Source organism: Prionailurus viverrinus, chromosome A1 (genome assembly GCF_022837055.1).
Source record: "Prionailurus viverrinus isolate Anna chromosome A1, UM_Priviv_1.0, whole genome shotgun sequence".
NCBI classification, from domain to species: Eukaryota; Metazoa; Chordata; class Mammalia; order Carnivora; family Felidae; genus Prionailurus; species Prionailurus viverrinus.
Genome location: NC_062561.1, coordinates 100,758,438 through 100,772,623, shown reverse-complemented (window position 1 = coordinate 100,772,623; position 14,186 = coordinate 100,758,438). Strand labels below are relative to the sequence as shown.

General features: G+C 36.4%; 1 protein-coding gene across 2 annotated transcripts in view; it reads right to left on the bottom strand.

The window, feature by feature from the left end:
* Positions 1 to 633: 633 nt before the first annotated feature.
* The window catches only part of SRFBP1 (serum response factor binding protein 1), a 67,622-nt gene continuing 54,069 nt past the window's right edge, over positions 634 to 14,186 (bottom strand). For both annotated transcript variants that reach the window (XM_047863901.1, XM_047863909.1), the window contains exons 5-8: positions 8,598 to 8,679; positions 6,777 to 7,482; positions 5,045 to 5,073; positions 634 to 1,194 (exon numbers count right to left, since the gene is read on the bottom strand). In XM_047863901.1, the coding sequence (XP_047719857.1) occupies positions 1,010 to 1,194; positions 5,045 to 5,073; positions 6,777 to 7,482; positions 8,598 to 8,679 (1,002 nt within the window). In that variant the 3' untranslated portion in view covers positions 634 to 1,009. The remainder of the gene's footprint in view (positions 1,195 to 5,044; positions 5,074 to 6,776; positions 7,483 to 8,597; positions 8,680 to 14,186) is intronic.

Genomic DNA, 14,186 nt, shown 5'->3' with positions numbered 1-14,186 from the left:
GAAAGTAAATTTTGCATTCAACAGCAAAAAACAATTTTCTTTCTGTATACTCTCTTGAATTCCATTGCTTTAGTTATCTAAATTCTTAAGCTCTTGAAAATGACAGAAATGACTCTCCAGAGCTTATGAATTTCTGCTAACCAGAGGCCTTTTCCTGCCATTAACAGCAACATGGAATTTCCTTATCTTTAGTTAGTTAACCAAGAACCTTTAATTTCTTCCAGAGAAGCCAAAGTGAAACATTTGAAAGGAGTTTCAAAATCCTGTCTTCCTTTGAAATAACAGTACTGTATAGCGAGAATAGGCCCTTCCCCTGTGAGGCATCTCATAACCTCATTCAGTTCTCTGGAAATGCTCCTTCAATCATACCTCCTTCAGGATTTGTCCTTATAAATAAATTCCCATCCATGATTCCACAAAAAAAAAATGTTTCTATAAAAGCACATTAAAGTAACTACATGTTATACATTCTTGATATAAACAAGTATTTCTATGCAGTGACATATATAACCAATTTTTTGGTCGTGTTGCTACACTTAAACATGTATGTTTCCTAAAAACTAGAGATAAAATTCAGAAATCAAAAACTGGGATCTTATTTTAAAAGTCAAAGAGATCACAAATCATTAAAAGTATAGTAAAAATTAACATTTATTTTTATAATTTATTGTCTTCATACCCATAATAAAAGTTAACTTAGTTTTGCTAAGAATAACTCTTAGGAACGATGATCTATTTTAAATAACTATAATTTCCTCATATTTTCCACTGTAAAATATATCTCCTAAACATTCATTTTCAAGGCAAGAAACAAGAGCTACACTTGTCATATTCACTTCATGATAAGTGCACATGGCCAAGACCGAGAGAGTTGTGATCTCAGAATTCTTGCACAGAGGGAAGAGTGCGGGTATATTATTAAGAAACAATTTAAGTATGTACTTGATTTGTGCACGGCTTATGTAAACATAACTTTAATAACAGGCTGGTTCACAGAAAGAAGTCCTAATCAATCATCAAATGTAATTTTTTTCCCCTGAAACACAGCAATTTTAGACTGCTGTTCTTTCCGCCTCCTGCTTGCTTCCCATGAAGGATGAAGAGGCAGCTGTGACTGCTGTTTTGTATTTTCAAGTCCTCTCTGTGCACTCTTATTAAACGGATTCTTGAGCTGAAGTTCATTTTGCTGAAAACCTGGGAGGAGAAAGCAAAAATAGTGAAAACTAAATGCCTAAAGACCATACAAGAGAAAGACATTTCATTTTCTCACATCAGCGTTTAAAGAAGGAATTTAATTTTACTTCAATGGAATATATCACAATTTAAAATCTAAGTCTAACAGGAATAGTTTGAAATTGTAATATACATATGAATAGGCAATTTCGGGACACATGCCTTCTAATATTTTAAACAGATGTTTATTGTGTATCTCCTCATGTATGTTGTGCTGTCTTATTTGCATTGAGGAAACAGTTTAAGAAAGGAAACAATGCAGACAACATGGAAGGCCAAGAAAAAAAAAGAAAAAGAAAAAAAGAAAAGAGCATCTTATATTTTCAAAGGAACATCATTAGTTTAGGATATCTGTGTATGATGTAGCCAGAAAATTCACATATATTTACTAAAATACTCGATCTGACCATGGTGATGGGAGGAGAGATGAATTTTTAAAGGGCTACTGATTGATTCCACTGCCTTGTTATTGAACATAAAATTATTATGAGATAAATTACTAAATTCACTCCAATTTAAGACAAAGCTCTTTTTCAATCATAAAATTATCCACCAGATACAAGGGTGGCAAGTTGCTTCTAGTCCTTACATCCTCTTAAACTATAAGATACTTAAAACTACGTTATTTTTTTTTTTAATTTTTTTTTTAACGTTTTATTTATTTTTGAGACAGAGAGAGACAGAGCATGAATGGAGGAGGGGCAGAGAGAGAGGGAGACACAGAATTGGAAGCACACTCCAGGCTCTGAGCCATCAGCCCAGAGCCCGACGCGGGGCTCGAACTCACGGACCGCGATATCGTGACCTGAGCCGAAGTCGGCCGCTTAACCGACTGAGCCACCCAGGCGCCCCAAAACTACATTTTGAACAAGAAAGTAGCGTTTGTGAGAAACACATCAGCCAGAAAAGACATGAATTAATGCATGTTTATAGAATGAGGGTGGGGGAAAGGGAGACAAAAATGTAACAGAGATTTTAAGTAGTACGTGGGAAGTGTAATTTCTCTACTGCAACTTAGACATCATTCACTGTCAAAAGCGTTCTAAAGATCTCCTTAAAAAGTAAATGTCGTAACATTACACAAACAAACGCACACAGTTTGGGACAACATTTCCAAAACATTTATTGTACACAGAATTCAAAACGTCCTGCATGCTACACAAATCACATGTGGTCTAGAAATCTGATATAATACTCAGAGTGGCTCTAGTGATGAAGAACAGAGTTTAAATGTTAAAAGAAACTGCTTCATAAAAAATGAGATTTAAATAAGGCAGTCTTCTAAACTAATATATATTTTAGATAATTAGGTAAAGTATATTTGTAGGTGTAAACACATTATAAATTAAATTCTATAAATATATAAGCTAAGCGAAAAAACAAAAGCCCTTCCACTTGGGTCTCCTCACGGGGAAAATGTGGGGGGGTGCCTGCAGTTTACAGTTACTCTGTGTCTGAATATAAGGTGAATGAGGCAGATGCCAAGTGTCTGCCAGACCTACTTTTCTTTTCCTCCTGGGTGCACAGCCAGGATACATTCCCCATCCTGACCACAGCTAGATGAGGCCATGAAGCTGAGTTATAGCCAAAGACATGTGAACAAAAGGTCTGATCAGAAAAACCTCACATTCGATCTTTTAATCTCTCTCTCTCTCTCTCTCTGCTCCCAGAGAGCACAGAGAAATCCCAGAGGCACGAGATGGAAGGAGGCTGCAAAGAGCACATAGGCTGTGACGAATGAGAATTCAATCACCACGATTTGGTGGCTGCTTGCTACAGCAGGCAGTCTACTACGAATAAGAGCAAAGTGCCACTCGGAAGGAGGATGCAGCCATCACAACAACATGTACAGTTGGCAGTGGCTTGGCCATTCAGTGGTAGGTGGTAAGGAAATGGATACCCGAGGCTGAAAAGTGGGCACATCTCCCATGCCAATGAAATGGGCAGAACTGTGGCCATTCTCACTGTTGCCAAGTGAGAACCTGGGAGGCAGCCTGTATGCCTATGGAGTTCCCAACACCAGGGTAGGTGGTGGGAAAGAATAAAAGAATTAGTGTACTGATGGCTCTTTGGCAACAGACTACAAAAAAGAGCAGCGTCCAGGAAAGAACTGGCCAGCTCACAGACAGAAACTGAAAGCAACAGAGAATCCAGATATCTGGGAACTAACTTAAGGTTAAGAAAAGCCTTTGGACTTTGAAAGTAAGACGGGAGACTAAGATTTTAAGCAGTAAAGGCCTCTGGAGATTCAGCCCCAGAGCAAAGTTAAGAGTAGAGTATGGCCTTCTCAACCAAACCTGAGAGTCTCAACACAGCAGACACATGGAATGATGCTTGGGGTGGGGAAAAAAATACCCTCAAACATAAAGAAAGCAAGTTTGACAACTTGCTCTAGGAAAAAATTGGTGGTGTGGTGACTAGCTCATGGATGGACTAACGGGAAATGAAGAAGTCAGAAATCCACTAAGTTTTGGAGGGACCTGTGTTGTGACAGAAACCCTAAGTCTGGGCTGAAAAAACTCTCTTGAATGTTAAAGACTCTGAACGGTCTCCAGGACCATATGTTTTTACCAGTCACTTGGTGCAGCCCCCAAGGAAATTATACCAAATGTCTGCTTCAGGTGTGGCCATAGAACAAAAACCTCCCAAGAAGACAGTCAGAAGCCAGGAAGAACAATGGACAAGGAAGTTCCTCCAGCTCCTTTACAATTTTTGCTCAGTAGTGGTAGACATGTTATGTGCCTCCCAATTCTCTCTTAACTGACTGGAAGTTTATATTGTGGTTACCTTGTCCCTGATCTGCCACTAAATATTTGGTTATGAGCTGGGGACGGGCAGTCTGTGTTTAAGTGGCCAGGCCACCAAACTTGGGGCAGTCCCATCCAGGAAAACAGATGGAAAGTACCGCCTCATCCAGGGGATGGATGATGCTGGGCTGGGACTCTGAGGTGGATTCCCTGGGAAGGAGAGAAGTGTGCTCTGTTTGGGGGAGGGGCAGTGAAATGGAATCTCTCACATCTGGTGAGGGAAGGATGGTCAGTGGCAGACAGTTACGTGTTTAAGAAATTCCACTTTCTCTTTTCCTCCTAACCACACAATTAGACAACGTTTCTTAGCTCCCCTGTGGCTAAATGGCACCATATAATTGAATTCTGGCTAATGAATTATGAGTGTAACTGATTCCTGCCACTTTCTGGCCTGGCCCATGAAAACCTCCTGCACAATTCTCCATGTACTTCTTCCCTTCTGCTGGCCAAACGGAAACTGCAGGATAAAGGAGCCACAAGATGAAAGGAGCCTGATCCTTGAATTACTCTATGAAACTGTCAATTCACAGTGGACTGTGATGTGAGTGAAAAACAGATTTTCATTATTTTAAGCCAGTGAGAGTCGGGGATTATGTATAGAAGTGAGACTACCCAAATATATTTAATTTGACTTGTTATGAATTAATGTGAAAATACTTTTACTCTTAACCCAGAAAGTAACATACTTGTTACTGAATATTTAATAGTATGGTGCTAAGACATAACGTATATGATAACTCAGTTCAAGAGAAATCAAATAGAGCCAATATGTCCTGGTAAGTTTTATTTACACCTTTCCTCCTGGCACAGATAGGTAATAACAACAACAACAAAAAAACCAATTACAATTTAAAAATCACACTGATAATTAGAAAATGTTCTGTTCCCCTTTCTGTGGGTACATAATTCATTCAGACTATTAAGCAACCCGGGGTTTTTATCCTTCCATTCTGGAAAAGCATCAGTTAACTATATAGAAAGGGCAGGAAGCCAGTAATACATACCTGGGGTTTTGCTTTTTGGAGCCTGTTCTCTGTAATTTCCAAAAGAAGAAAAGAACATTAGGACTTTAAAAAGATAAATAACTTTACAAAGATAAAATAAAATAAACTAGGGATAAAACTCAAAGGACTATCGCACTCCCTCATCCCCCCAACAATCGTTAAAAAAATGATAACTGCCCCCCCAAGTTTTAGCTGTATCAAAGTTTGATTTTACAATCAGCATTTACAACCAATATTATAACAGAAACGTGTGAATTTCCTTCTCACCCCACTTCCTTACAGGGACTTCTGGTCATAAAATATCCTATCTTGGTTACATATGTACTGTCTCCACTCTTGAAGACCATCCAGACAAAAAATTTCTAAAGTCTTCATAAAGCAGGAAAGAGTCACATGTAACAAAAATTAAGATTTACATTTTGTGAGAGATGGAAGGGATAATGGTATGTTATTCTCAAGTGAGAAAAGAAATGGAGCCTTGTGAGGCAGGTTTGGGACACATAAAAATGATTTTAATTAATTGTAAGGTTCCAAATATGGTTGTGTGTCTTTCTACACTTACTTCCCTGGAAAATGTTAACATCACAAGTTTCTGTTCTATTAAAAATTATCCTTGACTTTACAAAAACAATTTTCTGAAGAAAATAGCTGTTACAGAAGAAATAATCTAACCGTGTGAAGCTATCTCCTACCAGATTAGAATTACAAATGAAATTAAACTTACTGACTTATCACAGGAGAGCTGTGGAAACTGGTGGTGAATAGCAGGGACAGAGGCAGCAACATTACCAAATACACAGGAGTCCGGAGAAGCTCAGTGAGAGCAAGCATTTCATAAGAAAAGGACTGATGTTTAAAATAATGATGGCTCTGGGTTGTCAAAAACATAGCCCACTGTTCTTTTTTTTTTTTTTTTAGTTTTTTTTTTTTAATGTTTATTTATTTTTGAGACAGAGACAGAGCATGAACAGGGGAGGGGCAGAGAGAGAGGGAGACACAGAATCGGAAACAGCCTCCAGGCTCTGAGCTGTCAGCCCAGAGCCCGACACGGGGCTCGACCCACAAACTGTGAGATCATGACCTGAGCTGAAGTCGGATGCTTAACTGACTGAGCCACCCAGGCGCCCCAAAGCCCACTGTTCTTTTCAGAAAGTTCTATTTAAAGAGTAAGATATGTGAGATATTTTCAAAAGGTTTTCATCAAAAGCAAATTCAAAGTTTGAAGACTTTGGTCATCTAAGGGATAAACTTAAATTAGTTGGACAAATTACCTGGCTACAGGATAAATGTGGCACTGCCATTTAGGTATTTTAAAAAATTTTTATTTTAAGATGTCCCCTTTTTTCTTAAAGCTTATTTATTTATTTTGAGAGAGAGAGGACAAGCAGGGCAGAGAGAGGCAAAGAGACAGAGAATCTCAAGCAGGCTCCAACAGTTAGCGCAGAGCCCAATGTGGGGCTTGAACCCAGAACCATGCGTGAGATCATGACCTGAGTTGAAATTGAGTCAGATGCTCAGCCAACTGAGTCACCCAGGTACCCTCCCATATGTGTATTTGTAAATATGATCCGAATATAACATTCAAAAGGGCCAAGTCTAAACAAAGGATGTGTTGTATAAACTACATGTATGTATGGGAGAGATTCTGTCGTAGTTAGGATGTGCAGATATTTCTCATCTTAAAGAAAATTAAGAACTAATAATTATTTTACGATAGAAAAAATACTCTTACCTTCTGGAGATTTTAGATCCAGATAAAGAATGGAAAAACACTGACTCAAACTTCCTTGATTCTGTACTTGGCGGGTTTTTGTCTTTTCTTATATTCTGATGGGTTTCAAGTAGATCTTCTTCAGGTAACACTTTTTTGGGGGGGTTTTGTTCCTTAACTGAAGAATGGCAACTACTTTCCTTCTTTCGTGTCCGTCTGACTTTCCCAATGAAGAAGTCATCACCACTGTCACTATCCTCAGACATTGAAGACTGTTTGTAAAACCTTTCTTCTGTGCTATCATCAAAATACTCCTTTTCTTCTTCCTGTAATTCTTCTCCATCACTGTTATCACCAAGGGAGCTATTGGACCCTTTACTTTTTTTAGTTTTACTTATTGTTTTCATTTTTGGGTCAGCAGGTGTCTTCCGCGGTTCAGACGGAACTACAGAATCCCCTTCAGAAGGCTTTGATGGAGAATCTGGAATGTCTACAGCATTGGGTCCATGTTCCATCTTGGTTATTTTTTCTTTTGAATTTCTTGGTTTCTTTGCCAATATTTTGGCTTCTTTCTCTTTTTGCTCACTGACAATAGTTCCTTCATGCTGTAACTTACTGGCATCATCATTTGAACACAAAGTGTCCTTGGAATGATTTTCTACTGAAGCATTCTTTGATGAGTTAATTTCAACATTTTGTCTTGCATCTTTAAAAGCTTTGACAGCAGCTGCAAAAGAAATAGCACATGACTTGTTTCAGCATTAAAACAGATAATAAAACATAACTGTTTCAGTACAGTATTTCTTCAACTATTTGGATATACTTAAGAGGACAACTGCAATTATATATGCAAATATATATATGCAAATATATATGATAGATCTGAACCCACAGAAGAATTCTAGTGACTTTAAAAACCAAACTGAGAAATGCTCAGAGGTATTCAATTTAAAACTCTAGGGGCGCCTGGGTGGCGCAGTCGGTTAAGCGTCCGACTTCAGCCCGGTCATGATCTCGCGGTCCGTGAGTTCGAGCCCCGCGTTGGGCTCTGGGCTGATGGCTCGGAGCCTGGAGCCTGTTTCCGATTCTGTGTCTCCCTCTCTCTGCCCCTCCCCCGTTCATGCTCTGTCTCTCTCTGTCCCAAAAATAAATAAAAAACGTTGAAAAAAAAAAATTTAAAACTCTAAAATTAACCATCCTTTCAGGCCTTGGAATTATGAAAAATAGTGGAAACTTCAGTGAATACAAATAAGAAAAATAAAATGGCCACTTCAATTTCTTTAGCAAAATTGTGTTGATATGGTTGTGGAATTATGAAAAATAGTGGAAACTTCAGTGAATACAAATAAGAAAAATAAAATGGCCACTTCAATTTCTTTAGCAAAATTGTGTTGATATGGTTGTGGCACATTATAAATCGTGCTTTCAGACATAAAAATAAATATCTTCTAATCTGTGACAACATTTAATTCTTTCAACGCATTTTATAATAATGAAAATTATGTGAGTACGTGGCCACATCAAAAGTAATATTATGAATTACATTAATATTTAGCAAACCAGTTGTATTAAAATTTACCATGAATATATGTTATATATATAAATACATATATATTTATATATTAGAATTTAGGAAAAAATACAGATTTAATTTTTCATTAGACATCAGATAACTTCCATATCAGGCACCTTACCACATTTAAAAATATTTGAAGGAGATAGTTATAAAAGGTCCTCAAAATGAAAAAAAAAACATAGAATAAATAAATCAATAGCCATTTATTCAGAATCACATACCCAAGTGCATTTAGGTACATGGCTTAAAAGTCATTTAATTCATACCTTTTAGCACATCTATTTTTTTCTTCAGAAGAGGATGCACTGCTAGCCTAGCAATTGCTCTTTCAGTTGCAGTAGAATCAGGCTGCAAATTGAAATAATAAACATGGGAATAAAAGCCAGATAGTACTATTAGGAAGTGAGTAAAAGAAAATCTATTGTAATTTTTTAATTTTTTTTATTTTTTTATTTTTTTCAATATATGAAATTTATTGTCAAATTGGTTTCCATACATCACCCAGTGCTCATCCCAAAAGTATCGTAATTTTTTTAAAACGAAGAGCTAGGTAACAGGAATTTGTCAGTATTCTCATTAGATAAATCACTTGTATAATCCATGATGAAGAAAAAATAAAGCTCATGGTGACAAAAATAATACTGCCCTGAACAATTAAATCATCTAATCAAGAACACCTCGGTGGCTCAGCTGGTTAAGCAGCAGACTCTTGCTTTCTTGCTTTTGGCTCAGGTCATGATCTCATGGTCTGTGAGATCGAGCCCAGGGTTAGGCTCTGTGTTGCCAGTGCAGAGCCTGTTTGGGATTCTCTCTCTCTCTGCCCCTCCTCCACTCATACTCTCTTTCTCAAAACAAATAAACTTAAAAAAATTATCATGTCATCCATTAACAAATATTCTTTGTGGTCTTAGTATATTTCCAGAACTGTGGTAGGCATCCTGTGTGATGGGGGGGGGGGGGGGGGGGGGGGGGGGGAGGGGAGCTCCTGCTTTCAAAGAGCTTAAAAAATCTAGTTAAAAATAGACTAAATAAATATGAAAGAACCAAATAACATATTAGTACTAAGCTGGGTGATTCAAAATATTGTAATGTTTGAAATTCCAGTTAACAGAGATATAGAAATTATCTGATGTTAAATATCTGTATTTTGAATGTCTCAATATCTCTACTGTACTCTCAGAATGTTCTACCAGTGCTTGGCTGATAGATAGGCAACACTTCATAAACTTGATGATGCCTGAATGGAAGCTGATTATATATAATAGTTAATATATTTATGAATTTAGAAAAACCAATGATTTGGGATAATTTCTTTGAAAATCATCTGTAGGCTGACAACTTCCAAATTTCTAACTGCTACTCTCACTTGAGATTGAGGCTCCTGTATGAACCTCCTGCTTGACATATTAAAAGAGAATTCTTTGATATCCTTCCCAAACCTACTTCTTCAGTCTTTCCTATCTTATTATATGTAATTTCAATTTTGCTGGTTGTTCAGAACTAAAACTTTAAGAATTCTTCTATCACATTTCTCCTTCCTTCAGAGCTCACAATTATTCCTTTAGCAAATCCTATAGTTCCAAATGCAAAATAGATTCAGGGCCAGTCATGTCTCACCACTTCTGCTGTTAAGACTTTTGACCAATTCACCAACACCTCTCACCTGCAGCACCAACGAAATATCCTCAAACCTGGTCACCTGCTCCCCTACACCTGATTTTCCATATAGCATCACAGGGAGTTTTTAAAAGGTAACCATATCATGGTATGTCCTTATCTCTTCTTCTTCAAGCTTTACTGCCTTCTGATGCTTAGGCTATTCCACTATAAGCTCTTCTCTACCTGGAATGGTATACTCCCAAATATATACATGGCTGATCATCTCCTATTATTCATGTATCTGCTCAAATGTTATCTGAACTAACACAACACTTGCCATAATTCTTTATTTACTTCACATCACTTAGCACTGCATGTCAGTGCAGGTATTTTCCTATCTGTGAGGCAGGGGCTTTGTTTTCCTCATTGCTACAGACATAGTGCTTGGATCGGTAACTGGTAACAGGCTGGATTCGATAAACATCTCATAAAACAAGTGAATACATTTCACTAGTGTGTCACGTAGAGTTGTCAGTCTTAAATGTCTTTATTTTAAATTTACTCTTCATTGTTAATGGACCAATATAAAGCTTTTTTTCCCTTAGTAATACAAACTTATGAGTACATTAGTAAGTGCAAGATGATGGCAGTTTGAAGTCTACCGTGTTTGAAGGACTTATCCAGGCAATGTACAAGAATCAGTTGCATTTCTATGAAATTGCTAAAAGGAAAATAAAGAAAACAATCCTATTTACAGTATCATAAAAAATGATAAAATACTTAGGAATAAATACAACAAAGGAAGTGAAAGATCTTTACACTTAAAACTCGATAAGACTTTAATAACAAATCAAAGAGGTTGCAAATAATTGTAAAGGTATCTGTAATTATAGATTGGAAAAATTAGTATTGTTAAAATATCTGCAGTTCCAAAACTACCTATAAATTCAATGCAATCCCTATAAAAATGCCAATGGCATTTTTCATAGAAATAAAAAAAAAATCCTACAATTTGTATGAAACCACAAAACACCCTGAATAGCCAGAGCAATCTTGAGAAAGAAGAACAAAGCTGGAGGCATTATGCTTCCTAATCTCAGACTATAGTACCAACTTTTAGTAATAAAATAGTATGGTATTAAAATAAAAACAGACCCATAGGCTAATGGAATAGAAAGGAGAACCCAGAAATAAACATTTGCATGTACAGTAAACTGCTATTTGATGAGGGAGTCAAGAATACATGACAGGAGAAAAGACAGTCTTTTAAATAAATGGTATTAGAAAAACTGGATATTCATATGCCAAAGAATGAAACGAGACCCCTATCTTACCACTCACAAAAATTAACTTAAACTGGACTAAGAAGACTGAAATGTGAGAAGTGAAACTGTAAAACTCCTAGAAGAACACGTAGGGAAAAAAATTCCATGACAGTGGTTGTGGCAATAACTTTTTTTGGATGTGATACCAACGACACAAGCACCAAAAGCAAAAATAAACTAGTGGGGTAAGATCAAACTACAAACTTGCTGCGAAACATAAGAAACAGTCAACCAAGTGAAAAGGCAATCTACAGAATGGGAGAAAATATTTGCAAACCATATCTCAGATGAGGAGCTAAAATCCAAAATATGGAAGGAACTTATACAACTCAACAGCAAATAAATAAAACCAAATAAAAATAAAATCTGATTAAAAAATGGGCAGAGGACTTGAACAGATACTTTTCCAAGTAAGAAATGGCCAACAGGTACATGAGAGGAAGCTCAACATTACTAATCTCTGGGGAAATGCAAATCACCCAAAACCCTGATGAGAGATCATCTCATACCTGTCAGAATGGCTAGTATCAAAAAAACAAGAGCTAACAAGTGTTGGTGAGCATGAGGAGAAAAGGGAACCCTGGCACACTGCTGGTGAGAATGAAACTAGTACAGACATTAGGGAAAACAGGAGGCTCCTAAACAAATTAAAAATAGAAGCAAATGAAGTTCAGTTATCTCAGAGAGATGCTGTGTTCACTGAAGTATTATTCATGATAGACAAGACATGGGAACAACCAGAAGTCCACTGATAAATGGAGTGAATAAAGAAAATGTGTCTATATACATATATATGTAAGTATACACATATATATACACATATATGTAAGTATACACATATATATATACACATATATATACACAACGGAATATTATTTAGCCATGAGAAAGAAGAAAGTTCTTCCATTTGCAACAATGTGGATGAACCTGGTAGGCATTACAATGAGTGAAATAAATCAGACAGAGAAAGACAAATACTGCATAGTAGGACTTGGAATTTAAAAATACCCAAACTCACAGAGACAAAACCAGATTGTTGGTTGCCAGAGACTGGTGTTAGTGGTGCAGGAAAAGTGGTGGAGGGGGAGACTTCAGTCAAAGGGTACAAACCTCCAGTAAAAAGATGAATAACATCTAGAGATCTAATACTCACCAAGTGATTATACATAACTATACTCTATTATATACTTGCAAGTTTCTGAAAGAGTAAATCTTAAATGTTTTCACCACACAAAAAAATTTTAATTATATAAGGTGACAGATGTGCTAATTAATTAACCTTATTATGGTGATCTTTCACAATATATATGTGTATCAAACCATCAAGTTGTAGAACTTAAACTTACACAATGTTTGCTACATGTCAATTATATCTCAATAAAACTAGAAACAAAAAATAAAAAAAAATTACCAAAATATTTAAAGTTACTATATCAGCATCTGTAGGCAAAAAGAAAAGAAATAGTTTCTCAAATTCTCATTCATTTAGCTGGAAATCTATTTAACAATAACACTGTCTTGTAGTTAATGTGACAAACCTACTTGGTGCACTATGATATCTGCAAATATACATTTCAACATGTCCTTATTACTTCAAATTTTTATAAACTGGCAATTTTGATAAGGTCAGCTACTTAACACCACCACCAAATATCTTAGAGAACAAAGTACTCCTGTTATACTGAAATCTGAAAAAATGTCAAAGCTATTTAAGAATACTTAAACATCAAGAGATAATACAGTGTAGAAATTTCATGAAAATCTTGGTGAGTATGTGAAGGTGCACAAAACATTTCATTTTTCTGGCAAAATGAAATTGAACACTGAGAGGATCAGCCCCGTCATTTTTAGATCTGACACAAAAAGGACTTTGGAGGGGGTTGAAAATGCATTACCAGAATGTTTGATCTGGAAGAGTTTATTAGAGAAATGAAAAAACACAACAAACAAACACAAACAAAACAAAACAAAACAAAAGCAGAGCCAGAGATAGTGCCCTGTCTAAAGCCATGAAACTAATGGCAAATCAACAGTAGCCAGAATGCAGAAACTCCTAGAAATTTAAGCTTCTTCCCTTTGCCGACCAGCAATCTTTGTAAAAAGAATGCATTGTACAGAACTTCTTAAGGTACATCTAGTCCTTCAAACTTCCTTACATTTAGTGGCCAGTTGTTTTTAATTAATTTAGATCTGTTCTTGATGGTCTGTTACTGATTTGCAAATCTGAGTAGCTTATGATTTGGGGAGTAGAATTCTAACTGGGAAAAAGGGCAAACCGAAAAACTGTTAATGGCATATACATACGTACATGCTTTATCAATACTAAGGATTTCAGTTAGACCAATAAAAAATGTGACACATGTATTTCTTAAAATATTTGATTTTAAAAAAGTCTTAGTTAAAAATATCACATTTTATAAGCGAAAACAACCATTTAAATAAACTTTATTTCTCCTAAGGAAACAATGCCAAATTTAACATTTTAAACTTCTTTTGAAGTTTATTCTTAATACAGCAATTTGAATTCATTCAATGCATTTTTTGAATTCAAATTTTAACAAGAGGTAAAGGGAATACAGACCAATGATTTTACCCAATAATTAGACTAAACAGTCCTGACTTGATTTCAAGATTACCCAGCAAGTTGGGAAGAAGCTAAACTCACAGTCCAGTTTCTGAACTCAGTCTAGTATTCTCTACCAGTTTTCTTCTAAAGTATGTGAGATGACTTTTCTCTCATTCTGTGACTCCCCTGCAAGCCCCCTCCAAGCTTTCTGGAAAGGAATCAAACATAATTATGAACAAAGAGGCTTGTGAACTGAGTGGGTGCAGATTCGTGGCGCTGGCAGTGCCCTGGGTCTCCGCTGCAAGCCGCCAGGTCTCCATTCTGCTGAGGACACTGGGCGAGGTGTAAGAGCTCACAAGAACAAG